Source organism: Barbatula barbatula (assembly GCF_947034865.1).
Source record: "Barbatula barbatula genome assembly, chromosome: 7".
NCBI classification, from domain to species: Eukaryota; Metazoa; Chordata; class Actinopteri; order Cypriniformes; family Nemacheilidae; genus Barbatula; species Barbatula barbatula.
The window spans coordinates 13,743,309-13,767,516 of record NC_136770.1 but is presented as its reverse complement, the minus strand read 5'-3'; the positions used below and the strand labels follow the sequence as shown (position 1 = coordinate 13,767,516).

Genomic DNA, 24,208 nt, shown 5'->3' with positions numbered 1-24,208 from the left:
TTTGAATGTTATGCAGTATTCCTGTATTATATAACCTGTTGGATTATTAAAAGACTCTTGACTACTTCTTGTTCTCCGGTGCATACTTGGCAACACACGTTGTGTGACAATTACAGTGCTGAAAACCTTTTCACAATCTGGATTACTGCCAGTGGTGCCATTATACTTCAGCAGGACATCAAATAAAACACACGCACACCCAATTCAAAAACAGAGTGGTGAAATGTGTCCTTGATGTGCATCAAACCATGCTGACAGATAGACAAAAGGGCATGTCACTAGCTTTACTTGACTATTTTAATGATTATTAATAGCTACATTGTTACATGAGATTTAAGTCCTTCCCTACCCATAATGCAAATAAATGTTTTTGGCATTGTTTTGATGTTTTACACATGAGAGCTGATCATTTGAGGGAAAAAAATTTGGCAAAAAAAAATACTAATGAATGCAGAATAAATGTTTTTATACAAAATACAATAGCTTATTTTTGTCCATGCATCACAACATACAATCAATAAGAGCCTAATAGATGGTTCTACTGGAGCACAGGACTGCCGTTAGATGACACCCTGGCAGATAAAGGACAATAATTATCATGTCTGTCAGCATCAGTCTCACATTGTTATTATATGCAAATTCTGACTGAGTATGTATCGTGCTATTCTTGCTTAAAAACATGTTTAAATACTCAACAGAATTTCTGTATGGAAATTCTGGAACCTCCATGCTTTTTAAATGACATACTGGCCACAGAAACATGAATTATACCAAACCATTACAAGAACAATATACAATATACACAGACCTACACATCTGCTTATGTGATTCATAACCTGCTGACACTAACATGTTATGAGCGAATAACGTGCAGGATGCAATTAAACTGCTCCCTTTATTTATACACAATACACTAGATAGCTGGTCAACATTTACATTTTTCCTGTATTTAAGTAGTTAATAAATATGTATCAGAATGTGTATGTGTGTGTAATAGGTTATGTTTAGATGAAAATATAAAAACGGCAGAAATGTTGGTTGGAAGGTTAGGTTTAGGGGAAAGAGTACAGTAAAGAAAGCATGGAAAGTGTCCATGGAATCCCAACATTAAAATACAAATAGTGTAGTCACTCGTAAAACTCTATGAACAATAAATATAAATGCATAGAATATCCTGATCAATATGTCATGCCAACTACCACTATAAGAACAGTATGATAATACAGCAAACTAAATTACTATCATAGTAGAGGTAAGGGAAATATGAAGGGCCTACTAATCTTGAACTTTAACCTTCCCTCTCTCTTTCTCCTTGAGCCGTGAGTATTTGTGTTTTTTCTTTGGAGAAAAACATTAAAAAGAAAATTCCTCGAAGTTAAAAAACAGGAAAACAGCTTAATCAACAAAGATCAGAACACCAAGTTGGTGGGATATGGCAACAGTTATAGGTTTAATTCTGCTGTGCAGTGCTTTCGTCAAGACTCCAAGAGTGTTCTTTTCATTCCATGTCACAAACTTATCCATTGCTATTTTCTTAAGCACTAGCGCCTCTCCACAATAAAGTTTTTATTCTGCTTCAATTAACATTCCGACCTGAAATTATTCTTCGAAGACTGATGTTGTTTTAAGTTAGACTTACCATTAAATGTGTCAATGTTTAGAGTGTATGGTCAATAAATAAAGGAATTAATATGACACAACGTGACACAAATCACAGTACATCAGAATGCAACCAAGTAGTGAAACATTGTCCATGTAATAATACTACTATATATGTAAATGTCCAATGAGGAACTGGCAGCAGAAACAATATGCAAGTAGGGCAGTTAATGGTGCAAATGTGCAAACATTTACATTTAGTCATTAGCAGACGCTTTTATCCAAAATGACTTACAGACAGTTCAGGGAGGCATAAGCGAAATGTCATACAGAAGCAATAATACAATAATTGCTAATACAAAGTTACTAGTTTCAACAAAAGCTAGACCACTAACTGTTGAGTACCTTTTTTTTCATTTTGCTGTCAAGTATTCACAGAAGAGATGGGTTTTAAGTAGTTTTTAGAATGTTGTGAAGGATGTGGTTGACCTGACTGAGTTCGGAAGAATGTTCCAACATGAAGGAGTTGTGTAAAAGAATGAGCTGGAGAGCGATTTACAGCCCTTATGAGAAGGCAATACAAGACGCTGCTGGTTTGCTGAACGCAGGGTTCTTGATGGGGCGTAGGAGTGTAAGAGGGTGTGAAAGTATGCAGGTGCAGATCCAGTGATAGTTCTATAAGCAAGGATTGGTGACTTGAATCTGATACGGGCTTCTACCGGTAGCTTTTGGGCTGTTGGAATACTAGGTGCACTGTTAAAAAAAACCTGTCAAATTTACGGTAAAATACCGGCAGCTGTGGTTGCCAGGAATATACCGTGAAAAAAATGTGGAATCTGTAAAAGACAATACGGTATACTGGTTTTGTAACCCTAAATTTTACAGTAGACAACGTATTGTTTTTACCAAAATCATGGTAGAAAAAAACAAATATACGTGTCAATTATACGGTAATTTTATGTAAAAAAATGCAACTTTCCATAGCTTTTTACGGATATTTGCAGTAAAAAAAAGTTCTAATATAATAATATTTACAGTAATTTGTTGTTAATTTAACTGTAATATGATAGACCCTATTATGGTAAATAACTGTAAAAATAACAGAAATATGTTAAACTTTATTAAAACCTTTGACAGTAAAAAACACAGTGAAATTGTATAACAAATTACAGGATTTTATTTTGACGAGATACATTTTATGGTAAATTCCTGGCAACCACAGCTGCCGGTATTTTACCGCTAAAAATACAGTACAATATGAGTTTACCGTACATTTTACATTTGCAACCGCTAAATATAGAAAAATCTAAAGATGCTCATATGTAACTAAGGTAGTGAATATTACTGATAAACAATGAGAAAATTTGACATACCATTTGAAAACAGACATATAATTTTCTCTATTCCTACCAAACAGCATAGATCTTGAGAATACAGCATGTGTCCATATATATGGCTGGTAATCCATGGAGGAATTAATAAACATGAAACAAAAAATGACCTGCCCCTGACCGATCAACAGTAATTAGTCACTGGGTCCTGCGTTGGTGAAGGAAAGCACTCAGTGGAGTTTAATGCGCATGGTGTCGAAGGAACAAGCTCTGCAGGAGTACTTCAATGTCCATCAGGAGTTCACTTTGGACTGGCAGGATCCCCTCTGCAGCAAAAAATGGACAAAGTTTCAAAAGTTTGATCAGTGCTTGAGCAAAATGCACAGAAATGAAACGTGCTGTCAAAAACACATCTAATGATAAATTATTTCTTAGGTGTAAAGTATGCAGTTCTTAAATCTACTTATGTAAAATACATTGACAACGCAGCCCTAATCACAATCATAATTTGTTGGAAAACGTTGTATTTAAATTTCCTATTGATTTATCATAGAACTTGAAGTTAATGACTGAATGCATGGTGATGAGACCTATCATTCAATCTACATTTTATAGCGTCAGTTTCCTTCATCGTATGAAACTGCTCACCTGGACATGAAACTGAGCTCGGCTAATTAAGATTAGTGTCTCCTGTCCATCTTTCTTTTACAAAACTTGAATAATACCACTGCTTACCTCTTATTGAATCTTTGGGTGCAGACTTAATTGAAGAGGCTCGTATAAACAGGGTGTGATGTTTAGGGAAACCAAGAATACAGGCACCATAATTTCTTCCAGAAGACTCACAGGGGGGCAACGAAGCTTTCATTGTTGACTGGCTAGACCCCTTCTGCATTTAGAAAGAAAACAAAAAGGGCATACACCATAAATAATAATAACTGACAAAAATAATGAGACAAGAAATTTAATTAACAAGAAAATAAGTGCAAAACAAGTTTCCCTGTGTTGCAGTGTAGCTGAATGTTTTTCAACAATTTGATTTACGGTAAAACACATACCAAATATTTCCAGCCAAGGTTTGATTCAATCTTCAGCATGCTTTTCCTGCCATTGTCTTGAAACTGTTTCACCTGTCACTCTCATTTAATGCCGTTTACAAAAACAAAACAGCAATATTGTAAAGGGACAAAGGAAAATGAATTTAATGAAGAAAAAAAAAAATATATATATATATAACCTGAAATCTCACCATTTCCAAAGAGTCACAGGTCCTTTGAGTATCCTTATGGTTTCTGCTCAAATTCAGTGTCTGAAAAGGGCAGGAACAAAACAAACCTTTTTAATCATAATAAAGACAAAATAAGATTTAGAGACAATGTGCATCCTCTTACTGGACAAGTGACCACGTGTCCTTCCACAATATGGCTCTTCAGATGAGCTATTAACTCTTTAGAGTTTTGACACTGACGTTCACACATCACCATTGCACATGTAAACCGCCACACCAGTGACATGGGTAACGTTAGGGGCCGAGTGTCTTCGGTAAAAATGAGCCTTAAACGCGCCATACCTGGTGTATGTCTGCTTGCAGTCTGCTTCAATACACCGAAATAAACAACGTGGCTCATTCCGATGCAGTTTTCAAATGAAGCACGTAGCCCCTTGATGACTGAACTACCTTACCACAGAAATTACAGGTTAACATATCTACATTTACTTGGGTAATTCCTCCCTAGCAAATTAAGCACGCCAAACACAGAAGCTAATCAACAGTAATGCTAACTCAACTCACAACCTCACTCATAAAAAACTAACTCCTAAAATGATCTATAAAAGCTGGGCTGGTGGGTTTTTATAACAGAGATAAATTGAAGTCGCATGTAACGTTACTCACCTCACCTTGAATTAATTGGAAGCTGCCAGGATGTCTACAAATTCCGAAGATGCTGTTGCTGTGAAAGCAGCTAAAAATGGCGCGATTAGCTACGAGTTCAAACTGCGTCCGTTAGCGAAGCCAACAAGTCTCCTGCAAGAAAAAAAGAGCGGTCTGCACACAGCTCAGCAGCGCCCCGCGCTATTGGTCATTTTCAGGTGATGTCATCCCGCAATTTAATGTCGTTCTTTGTTTCTTTAGGAGAAAAAAAATTAGCTGTGAAAAACACAGACAAAAAAAAGTTTTTTTTAGGAGGAGGTTTGATCAGAAGTCACGTCTGCTGCAGCCACGTCTTGCCTTGCTTCCACTGTTTTTTTGGTGAAATGGTTCGCTCATACCGCACAATGTTACTACCAGAAAAATAAATTCTCTGCAATTCGAACGTAAAACGTCTGTACACAGTTTACCAGCAGTTTAGCTGCCAATCAACAGCGATCACACAAACTCCAAATTTAAGGCGGAACCACTTAAGGTGGTCTGATAATATGGCGTGAAAATAACATAAAGTTGTTTTAAAATAATAATTAAAAAAGATTATTGAAATACATTTTATTCACAACCATGAACTTTATTTTAAACATCTTCTTTTGCTGTTGATTTTTTTATCAGAAGGTTAACAATGATATAGCCTACTGCAGGCCTAACTTTTAACCCCTTGCCCGTCATAGGATCACTGGTGATGCTGGATTATTGTTGTTCAAAATGCATTGCTCGTCAAAACATCACACTCTTACTTGATCTGGACAGAATCAGCATCACAAGAAAGTTTTAAGACTCCAGCTTCGATATTTGACCACTGTTTATGATTAAACTGGTTTGCAGTGACATTGATTTATTAATGTATGCCAAGAGTGCAAAATAATTAATCTGTAACGTTCGTTATTTTGAATAGAAATCAAAACTCACACAACATTCATTCTCGTCTTCTCCGGTTTATTTGTGCTCAAATACATTTAATAAACAGAATCTGCCAGGGCTCTTAGTCCAATAGAGCGCATATTTGGAGAAATAATCATTAATTATCTAAAATATATGTTGGTTATGTGTCTATTCAGAATGACTTATGAGCAGCAACCTTTTTATTTTCGGTCATGTATGCAGCACTTGCCAAAATTGGGGGTGAATGGTAAATTAAGCTGTATATCAGTATCTGAATTTTAAAATAAAAAATTCTATCAATTTTATTGTCTTTTACTGCTGATATTTGCTTTTTTTAATGGTATTTACTGGTTGTATTATTACGGTGGAACCTATTTTTTAACATATTGCTTCTGTAAAAATTAATGTTTTTGTTTGCTTAAAAATCTACAGATTTATACTGTGAATTCCAATGTGCACAACCCCAAAAGACGTAGTTTTACTCAAATAATACCGTAAAATGTAAGGTTTTCGGACATTTTCAACATTACAATATTTAATTGTAAAATGTATGCATATTTATTTGTTTTCACAGAAAATATTTATAATTTCAACATTTTATTACAGTAAAAAACACAGTTTTATCCAGTCTCACAATTAACGGTTATTCAATCTATTTAATACAGTAAAAATAAGTTTTTGGTTTTACGCTCCATTACCGTTGGAATTTGACGGTGTTTTGCTGTATATTTTACTGACTTTTTTTACAGTGTGTGCTGCTGCATTCTGAACCAGCTGGAGTGGTTTGATAGCCTTTTCAGGAAGACCAGCAAGGAGGACATGGCAGTAGTCCAACCTTGAGAACACCAGGGCCTGAACAAGGAGTTGTGCCGCATGCTCAGTGAGATAAGGTCCAACCTTTCTATTGCTGGATAAGGTATATCTGTCTTAGTTCAGTTTTGTCTTGGCAGGGTTCAACTGGAGGTGATGCTCTTTCATTCAAGTTGATATGTCTTATAGGCAAGCTGTAATGCGAACTGCTACAGTAGTATTGTCTGGGTGAAACGAGATGTAGATTTGGCTGTCGTCAGCATAACGGTGATACGAGAAGCCGTGTGCCTGTATGATGGGTCCCAAGGATGTCATATGATTCCTAGAGATTACAGGGTTGCTAGCAGTATCCGGTGATTCACAGTGTCAAATGCTCCAGAAAGGTGTATCAGAATCAGGACTGAGGATTAAGATTCCGCCTTGGCTAGCCATTGCAGTGACTGATAGCATTGCAGTCTCATTGGAGTGGTTTGTTTTGAAGCCAGACTGCTTGTCATCCAGTAGATTATTCTGGGATAGATAGGAAGACACCTGGTTGAAAACTGCCCTTTCAAGTGTTTTTACTTAATAGGGAGGAGAGAGACAGGTCTGTAACTGTCGGTAGTAGAGGGTTCCAATGTGGGTTTCTTAAGTAGGGGCGCGATCTGGGCCTGTTTGAATGTAGATGTAAAAGGGCCAGTGAGCAGGGAGGTGTTGATGATGTGTGTGAGTGCAGGTGTGAGTGTGCTGGATATGGCCTGAAGGAGATGGGATTGGGTCAAGGGGACAGAAGGTGGGGTGATACAAATAGGGTGTTACAATGTATATGTGTTAGTCCTGAGTCTTTTTTATTTAGGAGTCGAATGGCTTGTGGAAAGCTGTTGCACAGCTGTTGCCCAGAGCTTGAGTCGACGAGGAGAGCTGAAGATGGCAGAGAGACTTGGAAGCACAATCCGTGGCAGAAAGGACCACTTGACCAGAGACGAGCACAAGAGAGGAGGTCACCGGGGCAGCAATCTACGGGAACAGCCGATAACCCAACAGAGGAAACGCTGTCTGCGTTGAGCTCTCAACGTTCTCAAGGACTCCTCTCACCCCGCTCATAGACTGTTGACTCTCCTGCCTTCCGGTAGGCGCTTCCGGTGCCTCCGGACAAGAACCAGCAGACTAGGAAACAGCTTTTTTCCCAGAGCTGTTTCATTATTGAACTCTGCCCCCCACTGATTCCACTACCTCTCATACCTTTAACTTTAATGCTGTTATAACATTGTTTACATTGCACTATAGGGCTGTCATACTTCATGACAAGTACTTCATGTTTATCTGGTCTACCGGACTGTTTATACACACACAGCATCATTTGCACTCTATACTGCTCACTTGCATTGGACTACTTTCAACTGCATTTAACTCATCTACTGCACTGTAACTCTTCTAACTGCATCTACTCATTTATTGCACTGTAGCTTCAATAACTGAATTTCTCATCTACTGCACTGTAACCTTATTAACTGCATCTACTGTCAGTACACGATCCGTTCTACCTGCATGATCCGTTCGCGCATGCGCACAACAACATTGTAGAAACCGCTCATGCGCAAATGATGATTTTACTGTATAGCTGTATAACTCATCCACTGCATTGTAACTTCAATAACTGCATTAACTCATCTATTGTACTGATACTTTAATAGCTATTATCTGTAATTTATGCACTTGCACTACTGTTTAGTCTAAATTATTATCTGCTCATAGCCACCTGTACATTTCTGCTCTTAGTATATAGCCAGCTGTATATATTGTTCAAAGTACAAATCTACTGTCAATTTTTCATAGAACATACCTACAATAAAGTATTTTCTTAGTCCATGACCACTGTATAGTATTTTTCTAATATTGTATTCTGTATTTATGCACACTGTATATCCTGCACTTGCTAATTGCACTTCTGGTTAGACCTAAACTACATTTTGATACACTGTACTTGTAGACCTGTGCTACCATTTCAACTACATTTTATCTAACAATGCTAGTGACAACATAAAATCTCCAGATCACACATCATGGAAATGATACACATCTGATATCAGAGATTTCATCCACAGGCAGATACATTGAGAAGTTAAAATATATTGCATGTATAGTCTCCCTCTCCCCATAATGAAAAAAAAAACCACGGGAGTGGCTACAATAAGCTGTTTGTATAGGCATAGAGCTGGGTATCAAAAATCAAAGGGTTTGACTAACAGATGTGATGATTGATTCTAGAACAACAGAAGATAAAATGTTACTCTGTGTTTGGGAATGTGTGTATGAATGTCTTTATTATTTAAGCAGTAGCTCAAGTACATGGCTGCATGCCAGTCACTGGTTATGTTAAACATGTTTTCACATGTCTTTTCATGCATTTGTGTCTGTACTATATTTGTATACTGTCTGTACAAGTTTGTATACTGTAAGAAGTAAAACTACACTGACACGAAAATACCTTGTTCAAATGTAACAATTCTGATAAATGCAAAAACAATGGCTCGATCAGCCGAGAACTCATCTGATGTTCATTTTAAGATACAATGTATGCACTTGCAATACTGCATGAGTTCGTACAGATGAAAAATATGCTTGTTTAAACATATATTATAAATAATAATTTGGTATGATTAATGCTCTACCCTAATGTGCCGTTTCATAATGCTAGTTTGGAGTCCAGTAAGTTCCATAGGCCTACCTTTGTGGCCTAACATTATGTCCCCGTCGCGCTGTCCACGTGTTGTTGCGCGGACTTTTTAGGAAATGGCGACGTCTGGCGGTAATGTTTAAAACGACAGTTAACATTAAATGAAACTAGAGCGACATCATCAGGTGATTTGTACACCAAGGCACTTAGACGACAAATAACATGAAATATTGTTCTTCCCGTGGTTTGAATCTGTAATCCACTTTTTATTTATAAGCGCACTATATGAGTGTTGCGGTAAAATGTAGTGTTGTGTAACATTGAGGAGAGGAAAATAATTCTGCCGAAACCCGGGATCGAACCAGGGACCTTTAGATCTTCAGTCTAACGCTCTCCCAACTGAGCTATTTCGGCTTTTCATGTACTCCGATATCACTGCATTAAGTGATATGCAAACACGCAATATGCAATAAGTACATAGTATATATATATAAATATATATCTTTAAATAGTGTCTCTGTTTGTATTCTGCTGTAAAGCGTAACGTTAATCCTTCCTATTGATTCGAAAGTTTAGTGCTAGAATGATCGAAGTATTGTATAGACGTAACAAAACAAAACAGGCTATTTGCTAATTTGCTATCAAAATACGGGTTCTGTGAACTCTTGTGGATTTGGGCTTGATGTGTGATTCAGTGTCACGCTGGTTATGAGGATGCTGCTACTGTATTCCACCCACACAATCACTCTCCTTCATCCAAGGTGACTTTCTCCTTGCAGAAGCTTTTAGTTCTTATGCAAGTCCGAAGAAGAGAGGAGTGAGGAAAGAACGATCAGGGAGAAAAGCTGGCAAAGTACACTGGTAAAAAAGAAATGGTGATAGTTTGTGGAATAGATGAGGTTAAAAGAGAAATTCATGAGTGTGAAAGCGAGAGATAGAGAGAGAAAGAGAGAGAGAGGATGTTAACAAATGGGAGTATTTTATGTCGCATTACATTCAGTGGGAATGTTGCATACAGTGATGGGAATATATTACCACGCAAACCTAGTTTCTGTTTTTATTTCTGCCCTTATACATGCACATAAACAGAAAGCCTCCATTCTAATCAGCATAATGCCACATAAATAAATAAAGAATGTCAAAATTCTGGTAAAATGTCAAATGAACTACTTAAATATTTTACACAAATATTAGAATATTCTCATCACCCACATGCCATCCCAAATGTATTAAGCAAATACTGTGCTCAGCTGTCTGGACTGGGGGAGCAATTATATACTCTGGTTGGGCAACAAATTTTCTAGTAATGGATCCTAGTTCATTGCGTGCATAATTTTCATTCTGTGATTGAATTGACAAATCATTATTTAATAGATAATACAAATAAGAAGAATTTCATGTTGAATTTTTGTAGTTTCCCTTACGTTATGGACAATGACAGACTTGTCTTAATACTTCTGTTTATTTCAAAAACTCTTGAATGAGCTGTTTTAAACCAAATTCCCACTCAACATCCTTAGATCCATGGTTTCTCTTATCAATGCTAAGTCAATGACAAACATATTTTTATTTGCATCCAGATGATTCCACAGTAGCAGCACACAATGCACATTGCCTGCCTTGAAGACATATTAGCCTAAAAAGAGAACACTACCTTTCACTCAATTGACAGGGCTTGTCTTATACTGTACTTTAGAATAATACTATATATTTGTGTGGATAATAGAATAGAGGCAATATTAGTTGAATTACCCATTATAAGAATACATAGGAAGGGTATTTGTTGAGACTGTTCTCCTGGATATCACAGCGCATGCCAGTTATCAATTCAATTTAATGTAACTTTATGTATCATTGTTTTATTCATAATTTAGTTCAGCCATGAGAACATTACTGCTTAAGTATAGCACTAACAAAAAGTAATATGGTTGGATAAAATCACATTTTCACATTTTCACGATTTCTATTAAAGAATTACAAAATATTTACCAAAGAAATACCATGGTTCATGAATTATTCACTAACACGCTTTTGATATCTAAAATAATCTTAGTACCATGGTTGTGTACCACACAACATGAAAATCAGATACACGTTACAAATCCATATATCTAAGAAATCTGTGTGCGTTGATGAAAATATATTAAGAGGGAGATGACCTTTGACCTCTGAGGTCAGAGTTCCAGAAGGATCTATTTAGAGAGAGCTCAATTTCTTTGTGGAGGAACCTACCCATTATCCTCCATTCAATGAGGTTGCAAACATTAAATGTCAGTGTGTGTCATCAAACATTAATAAGTGTTAACATGGCTTCACAAGTGCAGCTTTTATCACTGATAATGAGGAAAGAGCTTATTTTTGAAACTGCACACACAATTTGGACGAACCACCACCAAGCTTTGAAAGATTAATAACATTTAAGGTCTCGGAATCGAGAGACATTTGAAAGGCTACCAGTTCACTGATTGAACAGGCACTTATTTGAGTATCCCTTATATGGCATTTGATCTTCTGTGTGAGACTGCAGTCGCTGACAGAGACACAGGGGGTTCTTAATTGCCTGTTTGACTTTTGTCAACTAGGATGAAGTCAGTCAACCTTTCTCAGCACGCTCTAATTGTATATATTAAAGCAGCCTGCACTTCTGAATGACTTATTTTAATGAGAATATGCTACCCGCCACCAAAATAACCGATCGGAGAAAGTGACTTTAATCAATGTGGGAAAGGCATTTAAAACTGCATAATTAATTCATTAGAAACATACGGATGAGTCCCCAGTGTATTAGAACTGTATCTCATGCAGTTTGAAATGTATAGACAAGAAAATGAAGAACATTGGTTTACCCTTGACACTTGGCATTACTGACAAATTTTTTTGTTGGCTCCTGTATAATATATTGTGTTGTTTATTATTTGTAAAGTATCGCTTAAATGACTAAATGTAAGATGTTTCATAAGCAAAAAATTGCTGTTTGAAAGTGTTAGCTTTATTAAATGGAATTCAACAGGTCAGCCGTTGTGGGAATGTTTGTACATGTTTGTACGTGAGTATTCTTATGCGTTTGTGCATAAAGGAAGAAATCTGGGGTTGCGAACAAACAAAGAAAACAAGCAAAGAGGCTGAATATTTTTATTACTGTAATTCAGACTTATTGCTCCTCTATTGTAAAGTAATACAATAACCATCTCAAAACAAAAAAATATACATCACTGACAAGATATACATTTACAGGACACAAATAAAATATATTAATTTAGACATTGTAAAAGTGGTTTTTATCAGTATTTTCAGAAACTGATCGATCCAGTGCGCATGCCCTTGGTAGAGCAGAATTTAAATTGGCTGAAACCACAGTAATATCTGTGACTATTTACATCCCTGATCATATACATTAACACAATGATTAATCTATTGCCCTCTAGACTACCAATGAGAAGACACTGGAATTCAGTGTATATGTTTGTTTACCGGTGGACAGATGTCTACATTATCACCACATAATGATTGCCAATAAATTGGTATTAATTTCTATGGAAATCATGCAATGCATAACCTGGATTTGGAATTTTATTGCACATGACCTCTTACAAACTCATGCCTGTAGGTACACTCACTCGTTCCCTAGCACCATGGGAATGTTTGTGTTCTACAGGTTAATTAGACAGTGGCCTGTTGATCTCAGTGTGCTTTAGAAACCCTGTGCTGATTAGTTGCCAGTGAAAACATACTAAACACTCGTGGACAATGGAGATCTACTGACGTCTTTTAATTTCGTCTATAAACGTGACCATGTCACACATATCATCTAACACATCTAACACATTAATCGTTTCCTGCCAGGGCTGTAGAAGTGGTGTACAATCAGCTTGACTCATGAATATTAATTCAATGATGTAATTTTGACCACTTCAAAGAACCTTTGGTTCAACAAAACAGTTATGTGGATGTTAACATTTTTTATGAAATCATACAGCCATTGCAAAGGGACCCTTATTTTTAAGAGTGTACCCATTTTACATTTTTTTGCATCACAATCAAGCAAAAAGAAACTGAAAAATTAAAATGACTTTAAATAAAGCAATATGTAAATAAGCAAGAAAGGCAAACCGAAAAGGTTAGGGATACATGTTTCTCCCAATTACAATGGTTTCCACGTCCCTGTTTCCTGTGCGCACTTTTAATCACTTCTACCCATAAGTCTCCGACATACACACCATCATTCTCTAACAGCCTCTGTCAGGCAACGGTCCGTAGCGTCGCTGCCATCAGCCCTGTGTTTGCGGCGAATTCTGTTATTGGTTCGAATGCGAGTCTGTGAGTTCTGTGGACGAAGTCTGCGCAAACGTGTGTGCAGAACTTTCCGCAGTTTTTGCCGTGTGAACGCGTACAGCAGTGGATGTAGCACGACCGTCCAATAAGCGAGTACCAGGAAGCAGAGTCTCAGACGTTCCAGCCAATCAGAGGGCCCGATAGCCAGCATAAGGACGGGCATGATGGAGAGGGGCGCCCAGCACAGAAGAAAAGAGAGGATGATTATGACAGACATACGAAAGACTCTCCTTTGACGTTCCCGCCGGTCTCTGTGGCGGCGAACTGCTCGACGCAGAGCCAAGATGGCTGATACAGAGGCACCCACACCCATACTAGGTGGACCATGGGCTGGGGCGGGACTCACTAGTGCGGTTACTGTGGACACTGTGGGCATGGGGCTCAAAGGTGAGGTAACTGATGGTGTGGCGGGAGAGGGGAGGAGGGAACTAGTTAGAACAGACATAGAGGCTGTGGGACTAAAAGGTGTGGTTACCATGGAAGCAGTGGGTGTGGGACTTAAAGGTGAGGTTATCACTGATATGGTAGGGGTGGGGCTAAGGGGGGTTGTAAGGGAGGGAGTATTTGTCTCAGTGTTGATGGTTACCGTGGTAACTGCATCTGAGGTGATAAGAGGCCCGGTAGAGAGTGGCGGGGGGGACGTGGGTGTGTTTCTCGTCACGTGATCTGGTGACCTTGTTGACCGTTTACACCGCAAACAAAGGCGATGGACAAGCCTTTTGCTGTCTCGCTGGGGTCTGGGTGTGCGTCCAATACGAATGCGCAGTGCCTGCAGAATCCGTGAGTATGTAAACAGCATCACAGCTAGAGAGCACAGGAACACTGGTACCTGGAGTAGCAGATGAGCCTGCAGAGTTCCTCCCCACTCTGAACAAAACACTGTGCTGTTGGAGTGCACAAACACTCCCTCACCTTGCTCCAACACAAACCTCGCCTCCACGAATGGTAAGAGTGGCACAGCCAAAGAAATCACCCACACTCCAATCAGCAAAACGGTTGCCCTTCTTGGTGTCAGCAATCGATTGGCAGGCCTCACGCTGATGTCATATCGATCTAAGCTGATGAGCAACAGGTTAAGTGCAGTGCCCACGCTGGCAAAGCTGGTTGCCGATTCATGAAGGCAGCAGAGCAGGGCATGGTGAGGAACGGAGGCTCCGCCCAGTATGAGTATGGTGGCAGTAATCGGCAGGCAGAGAAGACAGAGCAGCAGGTCAAGAGTATGTAGACTGAGTGTGACTGCATGACTGACAGATTCCAGCAGACTGCAGTGGCCACAGTATAATACTAGCACTGTCAGGTTACCGCCCACTCCCAGGAGGAGCTCCAGCAGCAACACTGCACTCACTGTAGCCCGGAAGCCAAGCCACGCCCCCTCCTGCTGTGTTAGTCCGGCCCCAACGCTATCTTCTGCCTGTAGGAGGGACAGACCATGACCCCCAGTAATGCTGCCATCTGTTTCCATTGGCACGTGCCTTCAGGCATAGTAATGCCAGCCACTCCCACTGGCCATTCTTCACCTACTCAGGTGTTTTCTTGGGGCTTTGACGAATGATTGGCAGCACTACGACAAAAGACAAAAAAAAGGAAGCACATTTTATCCAAGAACAAACCAAAACTGCACATTCAGACGTATACAGTTATGGTTGTGTATCGTGATTCACTGTTTTGTTCTTCTGAGACTTAATAAGGTATTGATCTAGTAATGCCAAGCAATGGCGATGAGTGCATTGTGGTCGTATTCACACAAGCATGTTTCCTATTACAGTCATATTTGTTTTTGATACAGCATAATGTAGCATATTTTTATACGAGAAAATAAAGTAGGTTATTATACTTTCGTAAAGTAAAGAGAATTACTTTTTTTGCTAGAATACTGTAATTCAGGTGAAAAATAAGTCTGTAAATGTGTGTGTGTGGGGGTGAAATGCAACCTAGAGGTGTTCTTGACATCCGTGAAATTTACCAAATCTGAGACTGATGAATGACAGTATAAGGCAATCACTCATACTGTACATGACCAAGGATGCAAGCAATCACAGAAACCTTGATATATTTTGATTCGTACCACGAGGATTACCAGACATCCTTAAAGTGAGAGACTGCCTGATTGTAAGTAATACAGTTCTGCAATTTCATATGCTAAACAATCTGATATAATTCTAATAAAATTCTAAAAGCTCTATACCAATATGATATGTTGTACAATCATGCCAGCTTGTAGTTCCAAAAAATACGAAATAAATAAATAAGTTCGACTTCAGAATGAAGATTGTTACTATGGCAACTGGTGTACAGTTTAAGAGTGGTCGAAATTTAAAATTTGAGAATTTCTGCATTTGTGACAGTCAGACTCATTCTCTGCCTCGAGCACATCTGTGATACTGACCTCAGGAGAAAACTTAAACGAAAGGAGACTGCAGTGGGAGAGGAGGGCAACCCGGCTGGCATGCAGATACTCCCCATGCCATAGTGGCAATGAAAAGAGGTCAATGCAGCGAAACCTTGAGTGACAGTATATAAGGCATAGTTTTGGGGCACATGAAAATCTTATGAAAAAAACAACAGAAGGCTGACAATCTCACATTCACACAGAGGAATACGGCTGATGAATATAAATTGTCACATAATGGCAAAACATGTACCATAATAAGAAATAGTGAGGGAGTGAATGAGTGAGAGAGAGATGAGTGGAGGTTCAGGTGAACACTGTGTTTTTTAATAGCTGGAGGAGTGTGTTTAAAACTCCTACCCTTCATCCATCACTCTGCTGAGCTTGAGACCCATCTATCTTTCTTTAAACCACCTTGTCGCATCGTGCCAGCTGTATCAGATTTCTCTCCCATTGCTCACATTCAGTCTTGTCTTCTTTGTTTAACATGCTAATGCTAATTAGGTTTCCCTTTCTGTCGGTCTCTCGACGTTGTGTCGAGACTGACAGAATGGTGTTTGACTTGAGAACATATCATCTCCGATTATACCTTTGAAAAGGCCAATGAACTTGGCAAATGGGACGGCCCATTCATTCACCTTTTTGTTCTTCGGAACCTGCAATGTTTATGCTGAGCGATCTTCGATTCTTCCTACTGGATCTACGGCGCAGAGCAGCGGAACTCATCCTGGCGTTTTACGACTCCCTATTTGCGGTAGCAAATGGCGGTGGTGATATGCGGATTCCCGTGAACGTAAATCGGTAGCAGAAAGGTCGAGAAAGTCCGCTTTCTTGATGATCCCATCGCGCAGTGGGGGCTGCTTGGTGACACAGCCAAAGACTTCCAACGGTTTTCGACGGTGATGAGGCAGATGGAGGGCATCCTCCCCGCCGCGACCCGGCCCCCGACAGGGCGTCAAGGTCCCTGATGGCATCTGAATGCCAGCATACCCCCCGACTCCGGTGCCCCTCCACAGGCGCCCCCCCCCATGGTCGGAGATCTCACGGAGGGCATCAATTCCCTGCCAGCAGCCCTCAATGAAGCGGCCCTGACAGGAACCACCCGGGGAGACACATGACATCAGGCGCAGCTCCGGCCATGCCATCGCTGTCAAGTCGCATCAGCCCCTTCTCATTGACCTCTTCTCAGGGGCTGATGCCCGCTTGGTCTGCAGTAAAGCTTCCTTCTCCCTGGGTGGCCACAGCATGCAGCAGCCTCAACTCGACGTTGCGACAAGTCAGTTCCGCAGCAGTCCGCACTTTCCACGAGACGTTGCATCTTGCAGCGGGCATGTCGCAATGTCGAGTGGTGCCCACCACAGAACCTCCCCCCACGGGGGCCGATAAAGCAGATCTCCCCACTAGTTCCTCTGTCACGATGTCTAGGGGCATGGTTACAGCTCCCCAGCATGTCACGTTGGCTCGTGAGGACGATCCTTCATGGCTACATGACCCGGTCCGCAAGGCACCCTCCCAAGTTTTGGGACATTCTCTTACCTCAGCAGATCAGGGCGATCGGGGCCTTCTGGAGAAGGTGCTGATCAAGCCCGTCCCTCTGGTCGAGATGTCTTAGGGGTGACAACCTCTACTTCATCATCCCCAAGAAAGGTAGGGGCTGCAACCCATCTTATCTGCGATGTTGACACAGAAGCGAATGCTGCAGTCCGTCCGACACCAGGATTCGTGTGTGGTTATCGAATCAAAGGTTATCGAATACTTCGTTTCTCGATTCTTTCCGCGGCACAGACCGTTTATTTGATCGGTTGGGCGTACGCCTGCGAAGCCCCTTCTCTCCTATTCAGTCTAGTAAGCGCACTACTCCAGCATCCCAATTTTCTCCACTGGATGAAGTATAGACATTCCGTCCATCATTAAGCTCTTCTGGTTTACGAGCCGGGCAGAGCGGAAGGCCCAGTATACGTGACTGTCCCCCACGAGGCAAACCTGTGCATCTGAGCTAGAGCTCCACACATAGTGACTCCCCTCCTTGGGTACTCTCTCACTCTTGGTTCCCCTGTGGGTGAACCTGTGATCTCCCCTCAGTGGACTCCACCACTCTGTGGACCCCCGTGTGGGGGCCCGCACTTATACTCCCATGAGATCTACCCACTGGTAAGACCAATTTATTATCTCCCTTTCGGAATATGTGGTCTCCGTAGTGTCCCCTCTCAGATGCTCCCCAGTGCTCCTTACAGTGTCGGGCGGGCATCTTGCCTCTAGAGGAGCAAAGCCACTGTCTGTACGGCTGGTAGTTACAGCCTCCAGTCGTGATCACATCAATTGATGCCTTACTACACCACTGGATGGTTACGATTCACGGGACTCCTCACTCGTGACCTGCCCAGGCCGATCAGTGTCGTTCCGCTAGAATCGTGAAACGGCGCAGCACCATGGCGTTTTTGACAGGAACTGTCACGGATCTCGGGGAGAGATCTCAGGGGAGAACCCAAACGCAGGCAGCCACAGGGGTGAAGGGGTTAACAAGGACTTTAATAATAAAACAGGAACAAAACAGGAACAAAACAAAAACCCACGAGGGGGTAACAAAACAGAGTACACAATAAACTGAGGACTAACACTTGACAAGAACTTTGACTACAAAAAACACCTAGAGTAACAGAACACTCACACTGACAAGACTATAATAATAGTCACTCCACGACATGGCATAAAGCATGAAAGCATGAACCAAGTACAACAAACCAGCACAAGACAATAGACAAGAGGGCATTAAATAGGGAGACTAACAAAGGAGATAATGATGGGCAGGTGTGGGTAATGCGACACAGGAGGAAAGCTATACTAGAAACGAGAGGGGCGGGGCCAAATGAAGAGACAGGAGAGAACGCATATTATGTCCTGATTGACCATATGTTCCTCTCCACATAAAACACGTGGGTCTGTCATGATTCTGCCCCTAGACCAGAAAATCAAGACAAGAGCAGGCAGAATCATGACAGGACCCCCCCCTTAATGAACGCCCCCTGGCGTTCACCAAAGGAGCAGACTAACGAGACAAGACAGACTGGGAAACAGACAGCATCCAACAAAACATAGTAAAAAATAACAAGGGCAGACAGGCAAGAATAATAAATGGGTTGGGGTGACATAATAAAAACAACAAACAGGGTTCATGGGGGGAACCCAAGAGTCCAGGGGGGGAAGTCCAAAGGGGTTGGGACAGGGAGGAGCAGTCTTAGTCCCTGGACACGCTCGAGAGCGTGGGGTCCTGGGGAACTTAGCAGGGGGTAGCTTGGGGGGAAGCGCGCAAGAGCGCGGAGTCCCTGGCAGGGCAGGCCTTGACGCCGGCTGGAAGGCCGGCAAGGCAGGACTTGGGACCACCGGACTTGGGACCACCGGATTTGGGACCACCGGACTTGGCGGGACCACCGGACTTGACGGGACCACCGGACTCCGAGCCGCCCTCCGTTGCCTCTTCTTCTTAAGCCGAGCCACCCGCCTGGTAGCCGGCTGAAGGAACGACGTGAATGGGACGGGCGGCTCGGGATTGGAGGCCTCGGACGAGGACCCCCAGGATTCCCGTCTTCCCCGCTTGCCAGTGAGACTGGGCGGTTGTGGAGAGACTGCAGAGGTTGGAGAGTGGTGCGTGGCCCACAACCCCGATCTGCAGAGGACCACTCTCGGGTATCGCAACCAGTGGAGATGAGTAAAATGGGTTCGGTTCTGGCTGGTTTGCTGGTTAGACCAGAAAATCAAGACAAGAGCAGGCAAAATCATGACAGGAACCCCATTCATCAGTCTCGACACAATGTTGAAAGACCGACCGACAGAAAGGAAACGTCTTGGTTACGAATGTATCTCGGTTCCCTGATGGAGGGAATGAGACGTTGTGTCCATCATGCCAAAGGCGCTGCATCGGCCCGCTGCCGTGAACAAGACTGCCTCTAAGTTTCCTCAGCCCAAATGGTGTTTGAATGGGCATGCCATCTTCCCTTTTATACTGCTATGTACAGGGCGGAGACTGTTTTTTCAAAAGTATCATCGGAGATGAGTTCTCAAGTCAAACCCCAATTCTGTCAGTCTCGACACAATCTTTTGTTCCCTCCATCAAGGAACCGAGGTTACATCCGTAAACATACGTTTTCTGCCCTGGTTTGTTGTCTGGATGCTAAAGGAATAACAAATATTACAATTCAGAAAATGTTTACTCACCCTCATGTTTTTTCAAACCTATGTATTTATTATTCTGTCTGTGAAACACAAAATATATACATTTTGCAGATTACATGTGGAGCTCTTTTTGTACAATGGCAATTCATGATGAATACACCCGCAAAGAGTCAAAATTAAGAGTGTAAAGATACACTTAAATTATGATTCGATACATAAAAAAACTAAGTTTACATTTATGATTAATCTCAATATTTTGAACAAAATGTAAAAAAATTTATCGATATTCACTGAACAGATTTATGTTAAAAACTTTCATCTTCAATACATATTTTTGTTGTATGTTTAAGGTTTAAAGGTTTAATGTAACATTTTGTATGTATTCTGTTAATTAATAAAAATAATAATAATAAAATAATAATAAATACAAAACTGTCCTTTAAAGTCCTAGTGAAATAAAAACATTTGAATGCCTATTTTTCATGAATTATGGGAGCGTTAATTGTAAATAGTTTATCAATGTGGGTCATTCTCTTTTTAAAAATCGTGCCTCATAATCTGAAAATGCACCGTCCTGTAATGACTATCCATCTTAGATGACGTATGTTAGATGGCTTAGGCCGCCTCCTCCCCTTCAACTGTCAGTCTGCTGCCAGGGCTGAACCAAATTATTTTTAAACGGAAACGGTGATGCGTTGAACACCCTGTTCTGATGACGCAAGAGTTGCAACTATGGCATCTGAGAAGGCCATTCTTTTCGGAAGCCTGATGAAATCGGGATATAAATACGCGTTGAATACTATAAAACTCTTACGATAAACATGTTTTCTAAAATCTTCAATTGTTGTGTATGCAGAAGATACATCTGTAAATTACTTTGCTTGGACCCATTGTGCGAGCTGCCTCTTTAATACCGTGTGGGTTATATACATGTGGCTGCTGATTGGTATGACATTTTTGACCATCCCACCAAACAAGAGAAAACGTATCTCAAACCTCGTTGCACACCGTTTCCAGGAAACATGTCATTCAACCCGGATACTCTAGCAAACGTTGCGCACTGGTTTGAGCTTGAACGTGTCCCAGTTCCATTTCAAAATGCAATCAAATCGCAGAGAAAGACAATTTTTTCTCATTCAAAATTCCATTTCACTCAGAAATGAGTCAAAATTTACTTAATTAATTGATGTTATATATTTATGTTAAAGGCAGTGTAGGCAATCCTGTCCAGAAATGTTTTTTTGTCATGCTGGTTGGAAGTCTCTTAACATCCTGATAGCAATCAATAAGTAAAGCGAAACATTGGTATTTTTAAAATTATATTATATCATCAGTGATTCAATACATTTTGGACCAAGGTCCGAGGGCAATGATACGTTGTGTACATTTTCAGTCAGCCTATTTTGCATCCCACTGGGCACCCTGTTCACGCAGACATCATACATCAATCAGCGCGCTCATGTGCGATGTACAGGCAGCTGGGCAATGGCGGACAGAGAGCAGGTACCTGGAGATGTTCGTTATTGTAGTAACGTAATTCACTTTGTACCATAATGTTTTCACACCGGTGAATATGACATGACTACACTGGAACCGATCAGCTTCTGTTCTGTGCACGCGCTCGTGTTTTGGAGGAGGGCTGGCTTTGGATGGTGATTCGCGAGAGGGAGGGATCGTATGATTGCACTGCTTGCAGGCAAACGTTAGCATTTTCCAAACGATCTACTCTGCCTTTAAGCTACCCAGCTTACATCTCCTTTTACCATTAAAACTGAAGGACCCACTAAAGCTCCTGTTAACGGTAAAGCTCCACCTTTCTTGATTTCATTTCTGCCTTCTTTCTGTTGACCAAAACTCCCACCTTCTTTCATTTGATTACCCTCTCAGTTATGTTTGACATTGATGAGCTGAGTGAGACCGCTGAAACAAATCCTTCTTGTTGGAGATCACTCTAAATGTAGGCTTACTTTTTTTTCTCATCCTAGCAACATACATACCGGTGAGTAATATAATGCGGCAAAGCAGCATTAAAATATGAAATATTTAGTCTAAGAGACCAAAGTTATTCCCTGAAAATCTCACCCCACTGACATCTTACCTCATACCCAAACTTCTGTCAAGTGACACGCAACGACCAATGCCATTTGGAGCCAATAACATCAAACCTAATGTAATGCATTAGTGTGCTATTTTTGAATCTGACACCAACAAGAAGGATGTTGCATAGCTGATCATTTGCATAGCCGAGCTGTGCTTACTGCTTTTGTATCGCTAACGGTAGCAGGAAAACACTGCTGCGATTCATTGCCAATGTGAATGAGGACTTAGGTTTGAGAGCTGCATAAATATTTTTCAAAATTTAGTTCTAAGATAAGAAAAAACAATTTGCAGCATACTTGTAAAAAACCGGAGTAGATAACAATAACATTTTTAAGAAGACATTCAAATCATGAACATTTTGTCAAAATCTCTGGACTCAAGGTCTTTCAGTGCAATGAGACAAAATTGATTTATAATGAGATTGAGAGTAATTGTAACATTAATATGCAGGCACGTAATTTGTTGACAGAGACACTGGAAATGAAGGAGCCTGGCAGCATGCGAAACAATATTCACTACGCAGTGGTGAACCAAAATAACTCTGCATCTTGAAGGAACTATAATAGCTGATGATCTAGATTCCTCGTTCCTTTCATACCCATTCTGAACAGAACAGGGCCACTAATATACCTGCTGCTTTTGACTTCTTGACAGCAAGATGCAGCCTGTTTTTTCCGCTTTGTCTTATTAGGCATTTGCACGCTCCATCTCATCCACCCTCCTCTCTTTCCCATATTTTCTCTTGCCATATTGCTGACCTGATCTGAAGTTAAGTGCATCCGAAAATGCATCATCTGGCTCTAATCAGCCTGAGAATATGTGTGCATGTTGATGCGGGAGCGAAAAAGATGATAATGACTGTGATGAATGTCAAATGATTTAACTTTTTTCTCCAATTTGATGTAGTCACGTGTCTCTTAGTGTGTGCATGACCAGTTATATCTGAGAGCATGAACGTGAAGGGATTGATGTCCTGATTCCAGCCATCAGAATTGAACTGTCAATGTCCAACAATGCATATTTAATCATTGAAGACAATGCACATTTAAGCTAAAAATGTAAATGGCCTACACATCATTCATGTAGTATACCTAAATGACATCTTGAATTTCTGCCCGGACAGGCAACAGATATAGAATCACTGCTGACTGCAGATTTCATCCAGCACCTAATGCTCGGTAAACAAAACGTCCGTAGCGGCGACATAAGGCTTTTGATGCGCTTCCAATTTTCCAGTTAAGAAATATCAACAGTCACGTCTTGATAAATCGGCAGTTTGCTTCGGTTCGCCTTTTTATTCCCAAGCGCGCAATACTTAAAGGGAAAACGATTACAGAGTGATATCCCAATACCATTTTACACAGGCATCGAATGATAATTAAGCATAAAGCGTAATATTCTCTTGTGTATAGTGAAGATGCACCAAGGAGCTTTTTACTCACCTTGCCCCGCGCGCGCCGGGAATCCCCGCTACATTCCACTGCGGTCCGATCTACTCTATCACTCTACTGGAGCGCGAGATTCCTACGGGCTTCAGGACGGTCCGCTGGCAGTTACGTGCCCGGAATACACGCACCTTCAGTGGTGCTAAACGGTGTTAGAAATCGCCACTGTGTTTCTTTGAGTACACATGAGTGCCGCTATCCTGTGTACTAGACGTAATGAACCTGCTCCCTGGGCGCGAGCGCGCGTACGCATATACACACACATTCACTGCAGGCTTCATAGTGGAACGCACGACATATCACTGCAGATTTCAAAAACAAACTAAAAACATAAAAGCGACGTAAAACTGTTTTTTTTTTCGCTCACTGTGGATACATTATTATTCATTTGTTCATTGTTTGTTTACCATGAATTAACCTTATTATTAGAAACAGTAGCTTATAAACAGAATCCGCGTATTAGGTATCGCTTGTTAATTTAATATCGGTGTAAGAGGCACTTCTTCTTAACAGAGCCTATGAACGTTTGAATGGTAATTTGACATAATAAGGAATTTGCAAAGA

At 40.8% G+C, this 24,208-nt stretch overlaps 1 protein-coding gene and 1 long non-coding RNA gene across 2 annotated transcripts; both read right to left on the bottom strand.

Annotated features, from left to right (window-relative positions):
- Positions 1–2,757: 2,757 nt before the first annotated feature.
- LOC306896017 lies at positions 2,758–5,342 on the bottom strand. Its single transcript, XR_013786862.1, has 4 exons — positions 4,830–5,342; positions 3,989–4,239; positions 3,666–3,819; positions 2,758–3,256 (listed from the first exon to the last, which is right to left on the bottom strand). It is a non-coding gene; the product is annotated as an uncharacterized lncRNA (long non-coding RNA).
- A 6,984-nt stretch (positions 5,343–12,326) lies between these two features.
- Positions 12,327–23,864, bottom strand: LOC306896837 (G-protein coupled receptor 22). The gene is made up of 2 exons (XM_079461143.1): positions 23,642–23,864; positions 12,327–15,101 (listed from the first exon to the last, which is right to left on the bottom strand). Exon 2 carries the CDS (start codon positions 15,000–15,002, stop codon positions 13,428–13,430), a length of 1,575 nt encoding a protein of 524 aa, XP_079317269.1. The 5' UTR covers positions 15,003–15,101; positions 23,642–23,864; the 3' UTR covers positions 12,327–13,427.
- Between the last annotated feature and the right edge of the window lie 344 nt (positions 23,865–24,208).

What these genes read in the sequence shown, in the direction of transcription:
- LOC306896837 (XM_079461143.1), bottom strand. Translation starts at nt 15,002, where the DNA reads ATGGAAACAGATGGCAGCATTACTGGGGGTCATGGTCTGTCCCTCCTA.